The following is a 21,559-nucleotide window of genomic DNA, read 5'->3' as shown; positions in this document are numbered from 1 at the left end:
GGTCTCAGTGGAGCCTCAGTTTCCCTGTCCATAACATGAAGGTGGGGGACATTGAGCGAAGGGGGCCACCCCCTCCAGCCTTAGCATTTTCCAGAGTGGGGTGGAGGGGAGAGGGCTGAGCCCTCAGCTCAGTTCCAGATTCTTTGAGGGTGTCCCTGGAGGGACGGCGGCCGCCAGCACATAGTACAAAATATGAAAAAAATGCCCCTCTTGGAGAAGCAATTAGAAAAAGGCGTTCCCCTTTGGCCTGAAAAATTGTAAAAAGTTGACCCCTCCGGATGGACCCACCAGAAACAGGCATCCCCTGCTCCGGGCTGACCCAGCCCTAAGCAGAGCCTGGACTTCAGTGCCACTGACGTCTTCTCAGCCAGGCCCCTTGGCAATGCACAGGATGTACAAGGACATGGGCAGCCCCAGGGGCGGCTCTGACAGCCACCACAGGCCTGGAGGGGCCACATGGCTCCCTGCCGCTCTCCTCGCCACCACGGATTCGTCTAGAGCTGGAGACGGACCCAAGAAAGGTCCCCCTGTAGGCGGGGCCCAGCCAGTCAGGTTATCTTTCTCAGGAATGGAACTAAGAACCACAGAGCAAAGTTGGCAGGGAAGCAGAGAAAGAAATGGACGTGAGGCCGCTGTTCCCGAACCTCATCTCCCCTTCTCTATTTGGTGAAGCCCAGGAGTGCGCCTCCCTCCGTGATGCCACGAAATTCTTCCCGAGCCTGGCAGGAGTGTCCTCCGCCTTCACATGCCAGGTTTTCCTGAGCTAGTGTGAATGGTCTCGGTCCCAGTAGGATGTGGAAGGCAGTGTCTTCTGGACAAGGTGTTTCATGAGTCATAGCCTCGTCCTCTCCCACCTGGTCTGGCTCCAAACCCTCCCACTCGCTCTGGCTGCTTCCCTCTGCCCATGCCAGCCAGACTACCTGGTGCACCAGGTAAGTAGGCTGAGCAACATGTCAAGGGTGGGAACAAGGAGGGAGCAGGGGCCATCCATCTGTTTAGGGCTGGCCAGGCAGCATGGACTCCTCAAATAAACAGGGAGCGTGGGCTCCCCGGCAGGAGGCCAGCAAAAAAAAAAAAAAAAAAAAACGAAAGCGAAGTAAGGGGTGGAGCACAGGCAGCCTGGATTCTGAACACTTAAACAAGATAGCCAATGGAAGGCTTCCCCAGTTCCACCTGAGAAAGCTCCATGTGGCTTTGGGTGACTCAGTTTTACATTCTGGGCTTGGCATAAGATTCCACTTGAACGAAGAGCTTTGCTGCTTTTTTAAAAAGTGTGAAATCCACCAACTTACAGGCTCAGGCCCAAGCTCCTAAGCAAGGAAGGCCCTCACCACCCCCCCACCTCACTCTCCACCACGCAGAGCCCAAGCTGGCACTTGACGCTCCATTGTCAGAGCTCTACCCTGCAAAAGCAAGCAACTTTTCCCCTCCCGATCTTCCTTCCCTCACGTCTGCCCCTCCTCCAGCCCGGCTGGGTCGGGTGGGAGCCCACCTCAGGCTCCCTTAATCCCCCACCCCCATCTCTATGCCCACCTCGGTCAGTCGTGGCAATGACTTCAACTCGAGAAAGGCTGTTTGAGGCACTGCCTCCTCCCACAGACCAGGAGCTAGTCGAGGTCTTGTCCTTTTCCCCTTGAATGCCCCAGGCCCAACTCAGAACGGGGCTCCCTGAGAGAGAGCACAACCTAGGCGCTGGACCCCAGGCACCACCCACCCTCCAGGGTGCCCGCGCCGCCCTGCTGGCCACTCCTGGCGGCACATCTCGACCCTTCCTGCAGCAGGTGGGGTGAGTGGCCCTGAGCACGCAGGCCAGGGCCCCGGAGCACTCACTCACTGCCTGATTCGCTGCTGATTTGGTATTTACTGAGGGCTCCCCATGAGCCGGACGACAAAGAAAGGCACCGTCCCTGCCTTCGTGGGGCGTGCAGTCTCCTGGGGGAGACGGATAATAAGCAAGTAAAGGTTGAAAATGTGAGATGATGATGGAGAAAAATTAGGTGGGGAAAGGGGAGAAGGAGCAAGGGTATGGGAGTTGGGGACTATTTTATAGAGGCTGGTTGGGGAAATAGCATTGAGAAGGTGACTTTTCAGCAGAGAGCTCAAGGAAATGAGGGAGGGAGCCACGCAGGTATCTGGGCAAATCGGGTTCCGAGGAGAGGGAAAAAGCAAGAGCAAAAACCTGAGCCAGAGGTTGCCTGGTATATTCCAGAACACCACGAAAGGAGTGCCCCCAGAGCGGAGTGAGGAAGAGGGAGAGTGGTGGGCAGAGGAGGTGGGATGCAGATCATCTACCGGCTCCTGTGAGGATTTTGGCTTTTACTCCAAGTGAGATGGGGAGTTCTAAGCAGGGAGTAACACGATCCGACTGGCGTTTGCAACAGCACAGGCTGTTGAGTAGAGAACAGACATTGGTGCAGAGAGGGGATGGGGTGGGGGACGGTTGTGTGATTCAAGCAAAAGATGACGGTGACTTGTGCTAGGGGAATGGAGGTGGCAGGAGGTGAGCAGATGCTGACTCTTTTAGCGCTGAAAGATCCCCTAGAGTGAATCAATCCTCTCATTTAAACAGGGGAAACTGAGTCCCAGAGAGAGGCCTGATCTACCTGGGATCATACAGTAGATCGGCGGCATGGCTGGGTCTGGCACCCAGATTTCTTGATTCCTAAGGTAATGTCCTTCTGAGTTCTCCTCTTCCTGTAGCAGGACCCAGGCACCTGCCCCTCCCTCACCCCCATCTCAAAAATTCCCTCATCCAGGCATCAGGCTCAGGCCTTGCCCCTGCCCTTCCTGCCGTATGTGACAGGGTGGCACTGGGTTCAAGGATTGCCCTGGCCTCCGGCTACTTGAGCCCAGTAGGGGTAAGGGTCACCTCTAAGGAGCCTTCTGTCCTCTGAATCAGCAGAACTTTCGCAAAGGGGGGGAGGAGAGAGGAAGAGAAGAATCCAAACCAGGGGAAAGAGCTTAGTCCCCAACACTTGGTTGTCAGCACTCCCGGAGAAGAGAGGGCACCGAGAGCTGACAGGGTGGAACAGGAGATTCAGGGAGGGCCGGGCCCCCTGGGGAGTACAGGCCCCAAGGCTGAGCCCAGCCTGGGAGCTCTATAGGCCCAAGCCAGTGAGCATCCCACCCAGTGGGAGGTTTAGGGGGCGTGATGGGGAGGGGTGTTTCAATGCCTTTGCTATCAGCAAGCAAAGCAGTATGCAAACTCATGGGCCACACCTGGGGCAGTTGGTTACAGCTGCCCTGAAAGCCTTGCTCCCCATAGGAACCCCAAATCCAGGCCCAGCTGGACTGAATCCAGCAAGACTGACTCCAGTGGGCCCTGACAGCTGGGAAAGGCTTGCTGTATGACCTTGGGCCAGGAGCACAACTTCTCTGGGCCTGTTCTGCAGCCAAGGTGGAAGGATGGTTTAGGAGGGTCTTAGGCTGGAAACCAGAAGCACATCTGCGGACGTCCTTTCAGGTTCCTCTGCTTTTAACAGGAAAGGCTGCCCAGCCCCTAGTTCCGGCTGATTCAGAGTCCTCTAAAAGCCAGGAGCCTGCTTGATGGCTCTGAGCTATTTGTCAGGGTTGGGGCTGCAGAAAGGGAGGCACAAGGGCATGGACAGAGCTAGGAACCTGGGTCAGTGTGCTCTCTATCCTGATTCTGCCACCACTAAGCTAAGGAGTTGGGGAAGCTGTCTCTGGGTCTGGCTTTACTCCTGAGGAAGGGTCTCTGAGAGCCCTATTTTTCGCTGATCCATCTGGGACTGGTGATTTCAGCTTCTCAATTGGGAAGTGAGGCCCTAGCAGCTCCAGAAAGAAGCTGCCTGTCCTGAGCAACTTCTGGAGTCTGAGGAGAGGATCTTTTACATTTCATTTGCATGGTGCTCATTTGCATAGAAAGGCTACCTCCAAAACTCCCCCTATAATTGAGTAATAATAGCAAGGAGGAGTGAGGGTAGACCAAAGCAAAACTTTCAATGGCTCATTAACCACAGAAAGGGTGTTGGAGGTCAGGGAAGGGACATACTGCTTCTCTGGTCCTGATTCACCCTCTTCTAGCGGAGGAAGACAGAACCCTACAAGTATCAGAGCCCAAGGAACAGGGCTTGAATTCCGCTCAGATCCTGACCTCTGCCAGGCTCAAGAATTCAGACTTGTGTGTGTGACCTTGAGCAAGTGAGCCGTCCCTCTCTGGGACTCAGTTTCTTCGTCTATCGAATGGGGCCAGGGACGCCCGATCTGAGTCTGGAGTCGGGGGGTGGAACTAGCGCTGAGGGGGTGCGGAAAGGCTTGGGTTCACTTAGGGACACAGAGGAGGCTGACTCCGGGCGGGACTCCTCGGGAGAGGGTGGGGCTCCTGGGAGGAGAGCTCCTGGGGGACTCCTCCCCCCTGACGGTGCTCTACCCCCTTCCGCTGCAGGGGCCCCTTCCTCTACTGCCGACGCGCAGCAGTTCCGTGCTCCGGGGTCCGCAGAGCCCGCCCCGCCTCTTCGGCACGGGGAGGGCTTATTACAAGGGGAGGGGCAAAGGGTGGGGGCGGGACACTGTGGTGGGCGGGGCTCCGAGTCGTCCCCGGGAGGGGCGGAGCTTCGCCGACACCCGGCACCACACGCAGGAGGGGCGGGGGCGGGGGCGGCGCTGCGGCTCCAGTTACCTCCCTGCGGCCTCCCCCGCCCCGCCGGCTTCTTTTTCCGTTTCCAAATTAACAATTGAAAACGCGGCGGCCTGAAAGGCGAGCAGCGGGCCAAGCGGAAAGTGTGAAGGTGCCGCCGCGTCCCCGAGGACGGGGGCGGAGAGGGGGGCGCGACACCCTTACTGCCTGGGGCTTGCCCACCTAGTACCGGGTGCGGGCACTGAGCGCCCCAGGGCACAGAGGTGCCAAGGCCCCTAAGTCGGGTCCTGGCCTGATCCAGTCCCTCGTACTGTCCTGGCCTAGCGTCGCGGGACCCAGCGCCCAGGCTCCGGGTGGTGCCAGCCCTCGAGGGCGCTGGCGGAGGTGGGGGGGGGGGGGGCACTAGGGCTGGGTTACTACTTTCAAGGCTGAGTGCCCAGGAGGGCAGGTGCCAGGCAGCACCCTCACAGCACCGTCCTTAAGGGCTCCAAGAGTCAGCTAGGTTTGTATGTGACCTCAAGCAAGTCATTTCACCTTGCTGAGACTCAGTTTCCTCATCTGAAAAATGGGGAGGGAAGATTCAGAGCTGGTGGTGAGGAACAAGTGAAATGAGAAGATGCCTGAGGCTGGTCCACAGTGAATACAACAGAGAGCAGCCATTATTATCTTGTGTTGATAATGATGATGATATTGAGTCCTTCGCATCCTTTCACCTCTGCTGTCCACCAGTGGGGAATACTGGAATTGACTGGTCTTTTCCTCCCCTCATTTCCTCGGGGCTTCCCCAAAGCCACACTTAACAGATAAAGAAACTGAGGCCAGGAAGGTCCTTGTAAGGGGCTCCAACTCATTTGTGAGTGAAAAGAACTAGGGCCTGAGCCCAGAACCTGACCTCCAGGCCTGGACTCATCTTATGGAGATGAGCAGTCCCTGTGGCCAGGGCCCCTGGGCATTAGACCTCCCTCGCCAGTGTCCTGAGACATGGATGCTGATACTAGGGCAGCTGGAACAAATGAGGGGGTAACGGAGACAGTCCCCTCTCCCAGGCATGCAGGGGCATGGGCCAAGCAAGCCAGAGGGTGGACACCCAGGAAAGCTACAGTTTCTGGCCCCCAAGTCCCCCATAATGTAAGCTCCGTGAACACAGCGACTTTATCCTGTTCACTACTATCTCTCCCACACCTAGCACAGGGTCTGGTGCATTGTGGGTCATCAATAAATATCTGTTGAGTGAATAAGCGAAGGAATGATGAGCAGGTGCCTTCTTATACAGCTGTGGCCTCCCACTCACCACTGGTGTGAACTGGTCTTCCTTAGGGAGGTGGGTCTGGGGTTAGGTGCCTTTCTCCCCAGTGTGGAGACACAGGGCCATAGAACGGGAGAGAAGGAGACAGAAGGAAGAGGGGACAGAAGAAGAGATTCCAGAAGGCAGAATGGAGGTCAACTCTTTCTTCACAGCCTCCCGCTTCCTACTCCTGTCCATCGAGGGACGAGCCCCATTCCTCCTCCCTCCAGCCACCTCTTCACTGACTACCATGATTCATCCCCACCCCCGCTGGTCCATTACCTCTGTCAGTCTGAGTGCTCCTCCCCCATTTACAATCCTACCATGGCTCCTTACTATTTACCACCTAAAATCCAAGCTCCTCAGCCCAGAGCTTGAGGCTGGAAACACACAAGTGTCAGACACACTCCACCCCTGTACATTTCTGCCTTGGTGACTTTTGCGTTCTCTCCTCTCCTGGGGATGTTCCCCCTTCCTCCCCAAGAATCCCCGATCTGCTTCAGGGAGAAGTGCTTCCCCCAGCCCCTTTGGATTCCTGGCCCTCTCTAGGTACCCTAGGATTCCCTCCTGCTGAGGCTGTTCTTGCCTCCGTCCAGCCCCCACCTCCCCAACCACCGCCTGATTAGAATCCAGCCACCAAGGGCAAGGCCCTTGCTGGCTGAGTAGATGCTCAGACAGTATTTGGCAGGAATCAGGAAGACCACCAGGTCACCAGGACCTTGAGCATCAGTGAGTCAGGGCTTTCCACTGTCCTGGGAAGCCTGAGGACTCTGGGTACAGGCATTTGGGGATGGCTGCAGATGTGGGTGGGTGGAGTGAGGGCAAATACAAGCCCATCCTGAACACTGGCAGGGTTGGAGACGAAGTACAAATGGGACACACAGACTATTAGTCTAAATATTTAAAAGTTTAAATCAAGCTAGCCAGCTGTTAGATAAACTATGTTTTACCCTTCCTGACGCGTATACCTTCATAACGATCTGGAAGGCCAGGTTTGAATTGAAAATCTTGGACTCTTTATAGTTCCATGCTGGAATCTGGCAGGGAGGGGCTGCTACCCCATAGTGTGCCCTCTTCTCTTCCCACACTGGGCTCATCCCTCAACAGGGGGGCCTGGGGGCCACTCCTGCGGGCGCCCCAGCCCACTCTTCCAGGCTCCATCTACACTGGCTGCAAACAGCTGCTGTTGGTCCTAGGAGAGCTCACACCACTCCGGCCCTTGGGATGATGAACCAGGAAAGAGGCCTGTACATGCCCTGGCACAGACACAGGGATTTAGGGGTCGGGGGACTTCAGGGTTACCTGGAATGTGTTCTAGAATAAGCATGGCTGTGTATAGGCGCTGGGTTGCTGGTATGCAGAGCCAGACGGGCTGAGTGGGTAGGATTCTGGGCCCCTACCTTTGAATCCACCCAGGGTGGCAATGCTTTGATATGGTTTTTTTTTTTTCTTTTAATGTTTTTTCTTATTTTTGAAGGAGAGAGAAACAGAGCATGAGCAAGGGAAGGGCAGAGAGGGAAACGCAGAATTCGAAGCAGGCTCCAGGCTCCGAGCTGTCAGCACAGAGCCCGATGTAGGGCTTGAACTCATGAACTGGGAGATCATGACCTGAGCCAAAGTCAGACCCTTAACCGACTGAGCCACCCAGGTGCCCGCTTTGATATGTTTTATCTATTGCCCTCCTGTGTCACATTTCATCTAAGGAACCAGATCTGCTTAAAACAGTCTGCAAAGCACTAATCTAGCCCCTTTCCTCCTACTGAGCATAGATGCTGAGGCTATGGGGTGTCAGTGACCACAGTCATACAGCACTTTAGAGTAAATCCAGGGTTCCTGCCTCCTGCCCAGACCTTGACTTCCTTGAGCACATTTATGATCTGTAAGACCCAGTGCCTTCAATACAAGCTGTTGGGAGGTGATGAGTGCCCAGCCCCTAGTGGGGTTCAAGCAGCTTGCAGCTGTAGCCTCCTGCCTTGGTAGGGGTCTGGCTCCTCAACTCAGGTTGCTTAGCTCAAGAGTAGATTGAGAGGCCGGACCAGGCCTGAGAAGGAGAGGGAGTCCTGGTATAAATAACCGTAGGGGGGGCTGGGATGTTTGGGCCAGTCTCCTGGGCTACGGCTATGTTTACTGCCCGGGGCGGGGGGGGGGGGTGTGCATAGCCCATACATTTGCCTCCCTGACTTATAGCCAAATTTCTCCAGGAAGGGGTGGCCCAGGATTAGCCCCAAACACTCCAGCTCTGCACCCCATCAGGTCCTCCCCGTAACTCTGCCCAGGGTGAGCCCTAACCCCCTCAATATCGCCCCACTGTTCAGCCCCAAGTGCTCCACAACACGGCATCTCCGTTAGCCCCAAATGCCCCCAGCATTTGCCCCCCATAAGTCTCAACTCTGCTCAACTCGTGGGAGGGGGAAGAGCATGAGTACGGCAGAGGAAGGCCCCAAGCAGAGGAGCTGGGTATGTGCCAGGGATCTGAGCTGGGGCCACTGGGCAGGGGGGCAGAGACAAACCTCTCCCACGGCCCTGGCCAAGACAGAGGAGGGCTGCGGCCCCCGGCTTAGGAGAGTGCAAATCCCTCTCCCCAGCCCAGGGCCCATCCCATGCCTGTCATGTGCAGAGCATTAGATGGCCAGACCCCAGTGTGAGAGGGGCGGGCAGGCGCCCTGTTGGTCACGCCACAGCCAGCTCCTCTCCCTAACCAGCCAGGAGAAAAAACCCTCAGTGCAGAAGGGCAAGTGGGTCCCCTTCCCCATGGGACAGCAGCTGCAGTCTGCCCAAGCATGGAGGCCCAGGGGTTGATGTGAGTTGAGTTCCAGCCTTCAGGCCAGGCCAGCTTACCATACACACACACACACACGCACACACACACACACACTCTGCCCAGCTGACTGTTGGGTCTTGCTTGGGACACTAAACTGATACGCACTGAGAGCAGAGGCTCCAAACTGGGGCCATGTCCATCAGGGGTCTTAGGTGCCTGGACACCTGGGCTCCAGCCCCATATCAGCTACTTCCAGCCGAATAACCTTGGGCAAGTCACTTCTCCTTTCTGAGCCTCAGTGTAAAATAGTGTAACAATATCTCCTCCAGGGTTGTCGGGAGAACTCAGTGGGATTCCACTGAGCAAACATTAATTAAGCCCCACAACGGGCCAGGCATGGCTTTAAGTGCTTTGTGGACCATCCAGTGGAGAGGGGGTGTAGCCTTTTTGTTTTTGTAGCATTTTTGGTTTTGTTTTGTTTTGTTTTGTTTTAAAGTTCATTTATTTATTTTGAGAGAGAAAGACAGCGTGCATGAGCAGGGAAATGGCAGAGAGAGAAGGAGAGAGAGAATCCCAAGCAGGCTCCTCGCTGACAGCGTGGAACCCGACTTGGGGCTCGATCCCACAAACCGTGAGATCATGACCTGAGCTGACACCAAGAGTCAGATGCTTAACTGACCGAGCCGCCCAGGCGCCCCAAGGTAGCATTTTGGACCCAGAGGCCGAGGCTCAGGGATGTGAAGAGGCCTGCCAAAGACCACCCAGAAGGCACCGGGTCCCCGGTCAGCTCTGCAGAAAAGTTTTCACTGCAGAAAGTTTTTCACTGTTATTTATAGGTGTTGGGGACAACTGAGACTTTTGAGCTAGGCTGGGCTGCAATCTGAGCTCTGCCACTGACCTAAGTTCAGCCCATGCCCTGTTCTGGGCCTCAGTTTCCCCATCAGTAGAATGAGGGGATGGGGTGAGACCAGTGATTTCCACACTCTATTGAGCTGCAAGAAAGGGAGGGGACAAAGAGGTGGGGCAGGCTGGGCCACCCGAGCTCCGTCCTTCTCCAGGACACCGCACCACTAGCTGGGCCAAGCCCCTGGGTGTTCTCGCGAGCCTGTTCTAAGGCCACTGTTCTAGGGACCCGCGTAGATCCTAAGCCCTATCCCCAGACATCCTTGCAGACAGCCTCCGGGCCTGCACCCATCCCCTCGGCTTCCAAAGGCTCCCTGAGCTCAGCCACACACACCTTCCCCCAGGCCAGGCTTTGCATAAGCAGCTGAACTTTCCCTACAGGCAAAGTCCTAGGGCTTCAGGCCAGGTCTGGTCAGGCCTCGGCAGAGTTAGTGGGCAGCTCCAGAGGAGCCACTCAGGGGGCTGGGCCAAGGGGAGGGGAGGGCAGAGGGAAAAAGAGGCCAAGTGGATGGCATCCCCGTGGCTCCCTGCCAGAATTTCCCCCCTTACCATCCTCCTTGGAGATCCACAAAGGGGTTTCTAAAATACCAATCTGCCCAGGGTACTCCTGTCTTCACTTCCTTCCTTCTCCTCCAGGAAGTCACTGCTCCTCAGCCTGACACCCTCAGCTCGTGTCCCAGCCTCTTCTCTGCATACCTCCTGCTCCCTCCAGGCTCCCACTCTCCTGACCTCTTGGAGGTCTTTGCAAATGCCATGGTCAGCCTCACCTCTGGGCTTTGCCCATGCTAGTCCCTCTGCCCAGAATGCTGTTCCATGCTCCTTTTGGCTTGGTTAACTACTACTCCTACTCATGTTGTAGGGCTTGACTTAAACCTCTTCCTCTGGGAGGCCTTCCTGGCCATGCCCGATTTAGGGCTGGGTTTGGCCCCTTTGTGCTGGGCTCCTACAGGACTCTGTAGGACAACCATCAGCTTCTGCCACATCTCCCCGGGGACCAAGGGAGGGTCTGATTCACTACTCTGTCCCCAGCACCTGGGACAGTGACGGGCCCCAAGCGATTGCCAGTGAAGGCTTCCCAAGTGAGAGAGCAAGTTCCCAGCGCAGAACTGGGGTGGAGGACAAGACCATGAACTTTGAGGCTCAGCTGGTTCTCATACTGGCTGCAGGACCATGAGGGCCAGTCAGGCATAATATGATGGGTAAGCCTTTGCTATTATTATCTCTCTTATTATTGAGAGCCATAGTAGGAGAGGGAGGCTGAGGCTCAGAGAGGAAGGTGACCGCTGGAGGCCACCCAGCAGGAAGGTGGCCTTCCCATCCCAACCCACATCCCCATGTACACTGTGAGCGCCACCGCGCCCCCCACCCCCTCACACACACTGACTGCGGCCCTGAAGACCTGCTCACCCCAGAGTCCTTGCACGCTCAGGCTTAAACTCCCGCCCTCCCGGGTGCGCAGCATTTACTGGCTGTGTGACAAAGGCACATGCTTAACGTTTACGCTTCGGTGTCCTCTTCTGTGCAGTGGGGTAATGAAAGTACCTACCCCCAGGGCTCTTGGAAGGATTAAATGAAGTGATATTTGGAAAACATTTGGCACAGTACCTGAGATATCTCTTTTTTCTTTCTTTTCTTTTTTAAAGTTTGTTTTTATTTTGAGAGAGACGGACATCGCTTCTCAGCCTTTTGGCTAAGATCAAGTGAGAGAGAGAGAGAGAGAGAGAGAGAGAGAACACTTGCGCCCGAGCTAGCAGGGGAGGGGCAGAGAGAGAGGGAGAGAGACAGAATCCCAAGCAGGCTCCTCACTATCAGCACCGAGGCTACGCGGGGCTCGAACTCACAGACCGTGAGATCGTGACCTGAGCCAAAGTCGGAAGCTCAACCGACAGAGCCACCCAGGCGCCCCTTATTTATTTATTTTGAGAGAGAGAGTGAGCACGAGCAGGGGGAGAGGTAGAGAGAGGGGGAGAGAGAGAATTCCAAGCAGGCTCTGTGCTGTCAGCTCAGAGTCTGAGTCGCGGCTCGATCACACAACTGTGAGATCATGACCTGAGCTGAAATCAAAAGTCGGAAGCTTAACTGACTGAGCCACCAGGCGCCCCTCCCCAGTGCTCCCTTCACTGACAGGTGAACCCTGACTGTGGTTGACCCTGTCCCCCCCCCCCCCCCCCCCCAAAATTGCTAGAGCCGGAGCTGGTCCTCACTGCACTCTGGGTGCACAGGCCCAGAAGGAATGGATAGTGGAGACTGACCATCCCCCTAATCCTTCCATCCCACCCAGACTCTTCCGGCCTTCGAGCTCAGGAGGGAGGAGGCTGGGTGGCGCCCAGACTCAAGGATTTCACGCACGGGTAAAATTTCCCAAAAACACTTGGGGACTGGTTGTCAACTTTTTATTTTGCCAAGTAAGGACATTTGAAAAAAATTCCCAGCCCCATCATTTCATAAAAGAAAGGACATAATCTCAGACTAAAACTCCTTTAAGTGGAATAAATTTAGCTTTATGAAAAAGTCACCACATTGTCCTTATTTCCTTCAATTTTGCCTTAGGCCACTGAGAACCACATGGGTCTGCTGACGTATCTGAGCGACATCCGGAGCTTGGGCCGGGGGCCACACGGACGTGGGTTCGAATCCTGGCTCCCCCGTGGACAAGCTGTGTGATCTGGGGCAAGTTATTTCTCCTCTCTGAGCCTTAGTTTCCTATCTGCAAGATGGGAACAATAGTGTTTGCAAAACACTAGCTCCTGGGAAGAAATCAGGCTTCCAGCCAGTGGCACCTCCCTGTCCTGCCACTGCCTATGGCTGTCCCCCACTGCCACAGGGCAAAGTCTACCTCCATAGCCTGATGATCCAGGCTCCACCCTCAGGGCCGCGGACACAACAACAGACTCTGCAGATCCTGGGGCAGAAAGGGTAGAGGAAGAGCATTCCACCCCAGAGCCTTTGCTCTCGCTGTTGCCTCCACGTGGAATGCACTCAGGATAAAAATCGCTGAAGCTCCCAGTTCAGTGCCTGCGCACAGAGGACCTGGGGTCCTTATTCCAACCTCTCTCCAGTTGGCAAAACTGTTCTCATCCTTACAACCGCCTCAATGCCACCTTTATTCCCTTGGCTCAGCAAACATTTACAAATTACCAACCACACGCCAAGGCCTGGGCTCAACCCCCACCGGCCAGACCTCACAATCCTGGTGCAGAAGCATGCAGAAGAACACACAGGGCTGGTTGAGCGAAGCCAGCGGAGTGGAGCTCTGGGGAAGGGCCCCCTGTTGAGCCTGGGGTGGGGGTGTGCGGGGAGTGACTCCAAGAAGAGGTGGTCCTCAAGCTGAGAGGCGAACAGGAGTTCTTGAGATGACGGATGGGCGAGGGGAGGGAGTTTCAGGGCGAGGGGAAAAGCAGAGAGAGCATTAAACAGTATGTGCTGGAGACACAAGTTGCTCCTTACGTGGGTCACTAAGGATGCTTGAGGAAGGGGTTCCTGCCTTGGGCAGTGAGGGTACGAGCGTCACCGTCAGGGGAGACTGGGGAAGGGTAGGCTGGAGGGAGAGGCTGAGTTTGAGGTGCCCACCAGAAGAGAAGGCAAGGCGTCCACAGGAAGCTCAGGGCTGGAACTGCGGAGGGGCAGGCTGTCATCACAGAGGTGACTCCCAGTGACACAGGAGGGCATGAGCCCGCCCCCCCCTCCACAAAAACTCTGTACAGGGAGGAGGACACAGGGCAGAGCCCCAAGGAACCCCAACATTCTACAGGCAGAAGGAGAAGAGCCAGAGAGTCAAGGGAAGGGCGGGCTCCGCAAGGGAAGGCCCAACAGGCTTCGACCCTCAGGGGCGACGTGGCAGCGTCCCAGGGAACCACGTTGTGGGTGTGAATCCTCCCTCCACTACTTAGCAGCTATGTTGCCTTTAGGCCTTCATTCCCCCCGTCTGTAAAATAGGGCTAATTTATTTTTTACAGAAAGGGGAATGAAGGGCGGAGGGGAGAGGGCCGACAAGCTTGGGCGGCCTTCACTGCATCCCCAGGCTGTACCTCCCTCCCTCTGCCGGGCCCGGCCCGGGTCACACTTCCGTGCCTCCTCTGTCTCTCCCGCCAGGCTTCCAGCGATCCCCAGAAGTCGGGAAATTAGACGAGTGAGTGAAATCAGGGGTGGAATGCAGAGGGAGGCATTCCTCGGTCCTGGACGATTACAGTACAGCACCCATCCACTGAGGAGGCCCGCGTGTGCTGTGTCCTCGGGCAATCGGGTGGCTCCTCCTGGCCTCAGTTTCCCCATGTGTGAAAAGAAGCTAGCCGCAGGACAAAATGAGAAGCGGTGAGGGGAGAAAGGCCTATTTGTGCCCCAGGGAAGGACATCCCGCAGGGGTCTGGGTCCCCATTGGGCCCGGGGACCGGTCTCTCCGGAAGAGGGTGGCAGCCAGGCCAAGGAGGGCAGGAGCAGAGGCGCCCGGGATTGTGCTGACAAAGCTGTTCCTTCTCCCCTCCTTTGCTCCCTGCCCCCTCCCCTCCCAGGGGACAGCCTAGCCCAGCAAAAAATAAACCCGAAGACGGTGACCTGGACGGGCCTGAGGCTCCCAGGGAGGAGTGGCCGGGAAGGAAGGGTGGCAGAGAGGTAGCTTGTGACCACCTCCCCCTCCCACCAAAGCCAAAAGATACCGGATTGGACCCCTCTCCCCCCAGCCCCCAGAGCTGGGCTCCAGGGAGCAGTCTCTGTTTTCCATTCTCACACTGTTAGGGAGGGGTACCGCTTGCTTGCCGAGGATAATTAGCAGAGTAGATCTTGCCCAGCCACGCTAGACATGGGTCCCCAAGCTTTAGAAAGAGCACCCCAGGGAATTCGCTCTGCCTCCTGGTTGTTGGGCAGTCCTTCCTGCTGTCTGACCTGCATCCCTTACGCTTCAGTGGGAACCCTGCTCCACTGATCTCCAGCAAGCTCTCCTCCCTCTCCCACCTGCCTGGCCTAGATGTCTGAGGAGTCAGGAGAAAGTACCCCCCAGATTTCCCTGCAGGGACTGGGGAGGGCCCCTAGGCCAGAGACCCCACTCCACCCACTCTTCCCCAAATCTCCAAGAAGTAAGAAAGAGGGAAGGAACTGCTGAGCTCCAGCTCTTTGCCTCCCTCCCTCAGGCGCTGCCCACAGATTCCCAGCCCAATTAGTCTGCTGCCTGGGGCTGCCCCTCCCATTCCCTCCTCACCCCCCACCCGGTGCCAACCCCCAGGGCACGAGGATCCTGCCCAGAAAGCCTGGAGTCCTAGGGGCACTTCATGACCGGCACCCTCTCCCCAGCCCCTTAGAGCCCCAGCTGGGTGCTCCAGCCTCCTGGGTGCCCTTCTTGGTGCGCCCAGTCCTCTGAGGGGCCCAGGGAGGAGGTGCTGGAGACTGCCCAGGTCCTCGCCTGGCAACACTCAGAGTCTATACGGTGGCTCTTCCGGCCCTCCAGAATCACTCTGCGCCTGATAGCCCTGAATGGTCCACTTTCCAGTTCAGCCCCATTTTACAGGGGAGGAGAGTGAGGCTTGGGGATTGGGGTGGCGTGGGGGTGGGTACCTTCCCAGCAGGTGTTGAGATCTCTGAATCACCTTTGGGATTCCCTGTCCCCATTCCCCAGGATGATACACTCAGGAGAGAGTGGGGTATCGCCCTCCTCTCCCAGCAGCCCCCCCCCACTGTCCCCCTGAGCACCATGGCAGTTCTTCCATCTCCCTGGGGCCAGGCTCGCTGCAGGGTTTGCTAACGAGGCCCACACCTCGGCCTGCCTGGCCAGACAGTGACCCTGTCGCATACACGCTCCTCCCCCGCACCACACAGACATGCTCACACTTACCCCCCAGACCTCTCCGCCAGTCCCTGGGAGAGGAAGCAGGAAAGGCCAGTGGTCAGACAGTCTCAGCAGACTTCCCCCTGGGCCCCAGTCCTAGGTCTGTCTCCCTGTGCCCCCGCCCCCAGGCCTGGTGGAGAGCGTCCTAAGGATCCAAGCTGGAGTCCTGGCACCACCCTTCACTAGTTACGTGACCTGGTACAAGGTAGCATATAGGTGGGTGGCACCCTCTCACCGGCCTCACTTTGCTCAGATGTGAACGCGGTTACATGAGGGACCACAAGGAAGGGGCTCAGGCTGGGGCCCTCAGGACCCCCGCGGAGAGCTCACTCTCTGCCCCCTACTGGGCCAGCACCCAGTCGGACCCTCCCCAGGCAGAACAGTGAAAATGACAACAACACAATACGCCGGTGCCCTTGCCGGTGGCTGCGGCCCATGCAGGGCACAGAGCAGGTGCTTTAACCCACTTGGCCTTGACTATCCCAGAGGCTGGAATGGTCATTCCCAGCTTTCAGATGATAAAAATTGAAGCTCAGAGAGGTGAAGTAACTTGCCCAAAGGCACATAACCGCTAAGGGTAGAACCAGAAGTGCACCCAAATCTGTCCGGCTCAGATCCCATGCTCTTAACCCTCGGTGGGGCAGCCACTGGAGACAGGACACGTCGCCCCTTTCTCCACCCCAGCCCCACGACTCCCACACTGGGGGTGTTAGAGAGGGGCTGCCCCCAGAGTTCCCCGCTGGGCCCCTTGGCCCATAGGAGGGTCAGTCCTGCACAATGGCCCCCGTGCGTGTGGTGCGGGGAGGAAGGGTGATGAGCCGCTCCAAGTGGGGGAAGCTCCCTGCGTGGCCTCCTTTGGAGCAGGGGCAAGGCCTTGGCCACAGACTCTGCAGAGCTTTCCTCTCTCCTGCTCCCCAGGCGGTTCGAGCTCCCTTGACTGGCTCAGAGAAACTTCAATTAATCACCCACTCAAAGTGCTGCCATCAGCCCAAGAATAATCACCTCTTGAAACACTCCTGGCTCCAACGTTCAAGAATCTAGGCTTCCACGGCAATACGGACTGAAGTTAGTCATTCAGCACGGCTTCCTCAACGGCAGGAACGAATGTACTACGGGGTTGGGGTGGGGTGGCAGTGAGGAATTTAACCTGCTCCGGTGACCCCCAAAGGAGAGTTCGGGCAGGAGGGTGCAAAGGGACCTAAGGGGGAGGGTGGGGAATAGAAGGGATAGAAAGCTGGCAGGATGGTCTCTCCATTCGCCGCCCCCTCCTCACAAAGAGCAGACAAAAGAATTAAGAACTTAAAAACAGAGGCACAAAAAAATTGGGGTCACGCTCCAAGGCTGTCCCCAGCATCAGGCCAAGTTCTTGGAGCATCAGCCCGGGGGGGGGGGGGGTGGTGAGGAACACTGTCATCTCAAGTCCTGACCTGGGAGGCAGAAGGCCTGGGCTCCTGGCACAGTCATACCACTGATCTGCCCCTTTCCGTGCCTTGGTGTACCCAGCAGCACACTGCAGGCCTGGGCAGAAGGGCCTCAGAGGGCCCTTTGGGGGAAGCAAAGGCCAGCAAAATTCTAGGAGGCCACCCACGCTGCTCCCACGCGGGCCTGAGGTCCCCTCCCAGACAAACGCACAAATACACACAGACCTCTAAGGGCAGCCCCGCAGGTATGGACAGGCGGGGGGCGCGGGGTGGGCAGAAAACTCGGGAGTGGGGTCAACTCTGCTCTGTCCTACGGGTCTGGGCTGGGGCCGCAGGCCCAGGTGTGTGTCTGCGAAGCGAGTGCAGAGTGGACACAGCTGTGCATTAGGTTTCCTTTCACTGGATGCCTGCTGCAGGTGCGTGTGTGACATCCACGGCCGTGTGTGTCCAAGTTGTAGTGAGCGTGTGCATGAGGCAGGCCGCTGAGCGTGCCACGGGGACGTGTGTGCAAAGCCGTGAACAGCAGAAGTATGACTGCCTTGGGTGAGGCTGGGCAGTTTCCACCCAATCCCACAAACCCTTGTCACTGCCCACCCCCTGCTGCCTGTGTGCTGGGTGCTGGGGCTAGAGAAACCACTGACACAGGACTACCGCGTCTGAGGCTGGGCCTGGGGCTGGGCTGCTGGCCTAAGCCGAGTCGCAGGAGAAAGACAGCTCTGAGTCCGACCTAGCTCTGAGCAGGTTCCTCAGTGACCGCTCTTGAGCCTCAGTCTCCCCATCTGTCAAAGGAGGAGGAGAACAGTACCCTCCTCAAGGACGTGGTCTACGGAGAGCACTTAGCACGGTGCCCGGCCACATAACCGATGCTCCACGCATGATGAGAAACTTCAGTTCAAATTCCAAGGGCCAACCCAGGCGGCTGCAGGGAGCAGGGGGTGGTCCTGGACAGGAAGTCAGGAGTCTTTGAGTCTGGTTCTGCATTTGCTTCTCATTCACTGTTTGACTCGGGAGCCTTAGTTTTCTCATAAGCAAAATGGGCTGTCAAACTGTGAGGACCCACCTAGTGGGGATGCCTGAGGGCTCTGGGCCCCCTCTGCTGGACTTATTTCCAACCCAGGCAGTGATCTTTCTCAGATGGTCAGGGTGGGAGCTTGGAGGACTCCTGGATTAGGAGTCTAGGGCCCCAGGAGCGGCGGCCACCTCCTCCCCTCCCCATTCCCACAGCTTCTGACCCCAGGGACAAGGCTGAGGAGGATGTTTACAGAGTGTAAGCCTTCACATAGAGAAAGTGCTGGGCAGCTGGGGGCTGGAAGCAGCCAGCCTCACAGTGGCGCGGGGAAGATGGGAAGTGATGGGGCCTTGCCCTGTATCAGCCCCTTCCAGCGCTCTGGCTTCAAAAGGGAGGCTGGGGTGGCCTTTGAGAGAATGCAGCAAGGAGGTGAGCATCTTTCCCGAAGGCTCAAGAAGCAGGATGGGCAGTGATGTGGTGTTTCTCAAAATTCAGAGAGCAGGGTCTATAAAGGGTTGAGGGCTTAAGTCAAAGGCTGGGGATGCAGAGGAGGGACTGGCTGAGAGGACTGGGAGCCTAAAGAGAGGTGAGAGAGCTCAGAGATGGGCCCACAATCCCTCAGGCTGGACCTCAGTAAGGAGAAGACCGGAGTCAGCAGTTCCCACTTCCCAGAGGCCACAGCTGCACTGGCAGGAGAGGAAAAATCGGGGCTTGTCTTCTGGGTAATCTCCCACACCTCGGTGCCAGAAAAGGTGCGGGGCCCAGGAGGACCTCGCTGGCAGGTGTGAGGGCGGTGTCGCCTGGGGTGAACAGACCCAGCTCACCCCAATTCCCTCCTTCTGAGCCCTCCTCTTCCAGGCTTTTCTGCCAGGGCCCTCCTACTTGGGCCTGAGCCTCTGGGAAGGGGGTGCTTGCTAACTGTGCACATTGGAACCCCTACGCTTGAGCTGCCTCTGAGCGCCATTGTGGAGTGGGGAAAGGATCTGACCAACAGTGCAGGGGGAGAGCTAGAAGTCCAACAGCAGGAAGCGCTTCCTGGCAAGAACAGCCAAGACCCTACAGTGAGTGGCTGAGAAACCCCACACCTGGAGCGCCTCCAGAATGGGAGAGGCTTCCTGTGTGGGCCCCCTCCGCCAGCCCCAATAATAACATCCATCTTTTACACTCAGACCCTTCCAGCTCACCAAGCTCTTTCCCACCTATTACCTTATCCAAGAGGGAGGTCCACAAGGTTGGGGTTTCTAACCACTTTGATGGCCGAGACCTCTAAAAGCTCAGAGAGGCCCAGCCATCAACCCAAGATCACACAGCACACAAGAGGTGGGGCTCCCAACCCCTCACTTCCTTTGATCTCTAAGTCAGATGACCAGTTCCCTGAGAACTCCTAAATGTCTGGATGTTTTCACACTGCATTTCCTTCCTCAGAGCTCCTGAGATGCCTCGTCCCTGGGCTCCCGGGCACAAGTGGTCAGAACAAGCGTGCCCCTGGCCAGGGCATTCCTGGCATCCGGAAAGGGCAGGATGTGGGGCAAAGGTGCCAGCGGATTTAGCTCCTGGAGAGGAAGGAGAGGCCCTTCCAGAGGACGCGAAGACAGTGGCTAGCCAGGTGACATGAGGCTGGTCCTTCACCTCCAGTGACCCCCGTGGAGACCGAGAGGCCAGGCCTCGGGACTAAAGACCCCCACCCCAGAGGTCAACTGGCTTCCCCAGGCCCAGCCATGCCTTGGACAAGTCATCTCCCAAGAGGAGCCCACGGAAGGCACAGCGCTCTCTGCGTCTCAGCCTCCTTGGGCACCCCAGGCTGCAATGCAAGCAGTACAACCACCCTTAATTAGCAGTCCCCCTGCTCCTCTCACCTGACTCCACTGTCCCTTGTACTGTCATCACTCCAGCAGTCCTCTCTGCCGCGAAAAATATTCAGCTTGGACCTTCCCAATGGGCACTGGGGGTTGAACTACTCCTAACAGCTGACCATGACCCTAAACCTGACCTCATGTCCTGACAAACTCCACTCTGCCCCGGGGCCTAGCCCAGCGGGGGTCTCTGCACAAAGTCAAGGCTACACCCCCCCATCCCCCCCCCCACCCCCAAGCATACTGGCTGAGAGAGTTCTTTTCCTCCACCTTCCTTGTGGCGGGGAGGGGGGGGGGAGGGGCTCTTTTGCTAGCATTTTCCTCCCCTGCACCTCTGAAATTCTGTGGGCCCAGTTAGGATGGGGCAGAGGCAGGCAGGAAGACAGACCAAAAGACAGGAAGAAAAAGACAAGTAGAAGAGTGAGGCAGGTGGACAGGCAGATGGACAGGTGGACAGGCAGGCACACAGAGGGACGGAAACAGACAAGCAGAGGGACGGCTGGACAGTCAGGGGGAGAGATGAATAGACGGGCCAACCACACACAGGTGGAAATTCCGGCACAGGGCCAGCCAGACAAGGCAGAAAGACCATCTGACAGTCAGGTGGGTAGGCAAGGGGACCACCCAGGAGACCCCAAGACCAGAGAGCCCTCTCTGAGAGCAGCAATAAGGAATTAATATCGGTACATTTTCCAGGGACCGGAGGTCTTTCTCGGGCACCTCCGGGCGTCCCAGCGCCAGGCCCGGCCCTTCAACTGATATCTGCGGGGCCTCTCATGTTCCCGGCTGGGCCAGGCCGTCCCCCAAGACTGAGCTCTAAGCTGCCAAAATTCACTCTTTACATCCAAGAGGGGTCAGTGTTTTTGAAAGTTGTAGGAGCTCGGCAAGGGGGAGGAGGGGGCCCGCAGCGTCAGTGTTTCCAAACCTACCCCTCTCCTCTTTCTTTTTCCCCAGGGTGCCCAGCGCCAGGCCTGGTGCAGCAGCCAGCGAGCTGGGCAAGCTAGCAGGGCCGCCCGCTCCTGCCACTGGGGAGTTGACGGTGGAGGGGAGGCTGGGTGAAGACAGACATACAGCACACACGAGTGTCAGGGCTCAGGTGGTTCACGGGGACCCCCAAACACCTACAATGGGGTACCAGCCCCAGAATGGAGTGGAGGCCATTCCTGGACAGGGTCATCTCCAAGGGGAGCCCGGGGGGAAGCCCACTCTGCCAACAAAGTTGGGGAGATGGTGACAGAAAGTGTGTGGGGGCCAATGAGTCCCTTTTGTGTCTGGGGCACAAGGAGACAGGCAGGGAAGAGGAAAGGGGACCCTGCTGTAGTGGCTCCGGAATGCAGAGAGGATGGGGGACCAGAAGCTGGATGTGGGGAGTACCTGGGACAGAGGAGTAGGGGTTGGAGATCAGGGTGAAAATAAAGAGTTGCGGTGGGGAGGTCAGAAGCGAGGTCAAGCGGGGATCAGGACCTGGGGATCAGGGTTAAGGTCAGACCGGGAGATCAGAAATCGGGCTCAGGCTTGGGGGTAGAGAGGAGGGTCGGTCGTGGGAACTTGGGGTGGGGGGGTGCGGGGGGCGGAGTCATGGCGGCCGACCATCCCCGGGGAGCCCCGGGCTCGGGCAGGGGCCGCGCGGGGGTCGACACACGGGGGCGCGGCAAGGGGCGCAGGGTCGCAAACTCACATGAAGACGTGGTAGACGAAGGCCCAGCCGCGGGGTCGCTCCAGCACGTTGTAGACCCAGTTCTGCAGGCGGCGGTAGCGCTTGTGCGCGGCCGAGGAGCGCTGGCCGCAGGCGGAGCCCGAGCCCGAGCCCGGCCCAGGGAGGGGCGCGCCCGGCGGCAGGGGGCTGCCCAGAAGGCCGAGGCGGCGCGGGGAGCCGCCCCCGCCCGCCTCGCCCCGCTCGCTCTGCACCGCGGTG

General features: G+C 57.6%; 1 protein-coding gene across 1 annotated transcript in view; it reads right to left on the bottom strand.

Moving 5' to 3' along the window:
- The window catches only part of KCNQ4 (potassium voltage-gated channel subfamily Q member 4), a gene marked incomplete at its 5' end in the record, with an annotated part of 53,949 nt that extends 32,394 nt beyond the window's left edge, over window positions 1-21,555 (bottom strand). Inside the window, one exon of the mRNA XM_040455844.1 lies at window positions 21,323-21,555. Within this exon, the coding sequence (XP_040311778.1) occupies window positions 21,323-21,555 (233 nt within the window). The remainder of the gene's footprint in view (window positions 1-21,322) is intronic.
- Window positions 21,556-21,559: the final 4 nt, after the last annotated feature.

Source organism: Herpailurus yagouaroundi, unplaced genomic scaffold (genome assembly GCF_014898765.1).
Source record: "Herpailurus yagouaroundi ecotype Mexico unplaced genomic scaffold, PumYag 77, whole genome shotgun sequence".
In the NCBI taxonomy this organism is placed as follows: domain Eukaryota; kingdom Metazoa; phylum Chordata; class Mammalia; order Carnivora; family Felidae; genus Herpailurus; species Herpailurus yagouaroundi.
This window is presented reverse-complemented; position numbering and strand designations above follow the sequence as displayed.